The 1,608-nt window shown below is 30.4% G+C and overlaps 1 protein-coding gene across 1 annotated transcript; it reads left to right on the top strand.

Moving 5' to 3' along the window:
- Positions 1 to 933: 933 nt before the first annotated feature.
- On the top strand, positions 934 to 1,380 carry LOC104103441 (stigma-specific STIG1-like protein 2). The gene has a single exon (XM_009611345.4). It carries the CDS (start codon positions 934 to 936, stop codon positions 1,378 to 1,380), a length of 447 nt encoding a protein of 148 aa, XP_009609640.1.
- The last annotated feature ends 228 nt before the right edge of the window (positions 1,381 to 1,608 follow it).

The raw sequence follows: 1,608 nt of genomic DNA, 5'->3' as shown, positions 1-1,608 counted from the left end.
TTTCCAAAGTTTGATTGCTGCTTCTTCACATTCCTCCACCTTGTTCAAAAGTCAACTCCCAAACTTATTTCATGACAAAGTAAAAAGAATAATAACATTTATATTACGAAGTTAATTAAGTCGAGTAGTTAACCTAAGATCATAGGTAAGTTTTCATATCAAGTATGATACGATAACATGAAAAATAATACTTCATAACTCGCTATAATTAGTTAAATTAAATCATATGTGAAAATTATGTCTCTCAATATATATATCTACAGTCAAATCTCTCTATGAAAGACTCGTTTATTCTGATATTTTTTTATTGCTATAGTGAAGTATTGTTATAGAGGACATATTATAACATAACATAAATATCGATTCCGAAAAAAACTTAGACTTTTATAGTGGATGATTGTTATATAGGGATGTTGTTATACAGAGATCTGACTGTATATACCTTAATGAAATTTGCACTTCTAGTTCTTGAAATATTGACAAATTTTGGTTTGCGAAATCTTGTACCTCGTTATTAAGCACATTTAACCTTCAATTATTTAAAATATACACTTTTGATCCATTTACTTAAGAATTTTCATAAATTTAACGAATTATTACACGTTAAACTATTTAATTACCCGTGTATTATGTTAAATTTTCTCTATCGCTCTAAATTTGAAGGTAATATAGTTCTAAAAGTATCGAAATATAGCATCAAGATTAAAAAAACACATTTTAATTACTTGAAGGTCAAATATGTTAGCCCAACATCATAAGGAATAAAATAATAATTTACCAATAACTTAGGGATTATAAACTCAAGTATAAAACCCTTCAAAGTCTACCCAACTCATTACCAAGCTAACCATTTTCTTCTTCTTCTTCTTTCTCATTCCCTCAACAAGATTAACGAAATCGAGTACCTTAACTTACATTTCACCTTCACGAAAAATGAAGGTGATGATATTCTTGATTCCTCTTGCCATTGCAATGGCATTCACTATTGCTATACTCACCACTCAACGTGTCGAAAAAATCGAAAATACGAAGGAAAAACTCTCAATTCCCTCTCCATTGATCAAGAGGAAAGTGAGTCGTTTTCTTGTTGAACAAAAACCAAGGAATCCAAAAGCAGCTGATCATTGCCACAAGGAACATGAAATTTGTCAAGCTTTTGAAGTAGAGGGAGGAAACGCAACTTGTTGTAACAATAAATGTGTCGATTTAAAGTACGATGATCATAACTGCGGGACTTGCAAAAAGAAATGTCGTTTTACAGAGACTTGTTGCAGAGGTGAATGCGTGAATTTGTCTTTCGATAAGAGGCATTGTGGATACTGCAACAATAGGTGCATGACTGGTGGATATTGCTTTTATGGCATGTGTGATTACGCCTAAGGTTTGGCAGATTTATATACTTAATAATTTATGTTCATATTATTGTTATTATATAAATAAACAACCACATTTGATTTGGTGGTTGACCCTCAAAAACATTAAACATATTTCTATTTCCTTATTGATTCATCATCCAAAGTTTGATGTAATAATGTTAAGTATTCTACGACAAATTGTATACTGATAACTTGTTTTTGTTAACAATTTTTTGCGTATGTTGAGCAAATT

The sequence above is a fragment of the Nicotiana tomentosiformis genome, chromosome 5, assembly GCF_000390325.3.
Source record: "Nicotiana tomentosiformis chromosome 5, ASM39032v3, whole genome shotgun sequence".
NCBI lineage: Eukaryota > Viridiplantae > Streptophyta > Magnoliopsida > Solanales > Solanaceae > Nicotiana > Nicotiana tomentosiformis.
Note: the sequence above shows the minus strand (reverse complement) of the source record. Positions and strands in the feature narration are given on the sequence as shown.

Coding starts and splice junctions, on each gene's coding strand:
- LOC104103441 (XM_009611345.4), top strand. CDS start 934: ATGAAGGTGATGATATTCTTGATTCCTCTTGCCATTGCAATGGCATTC.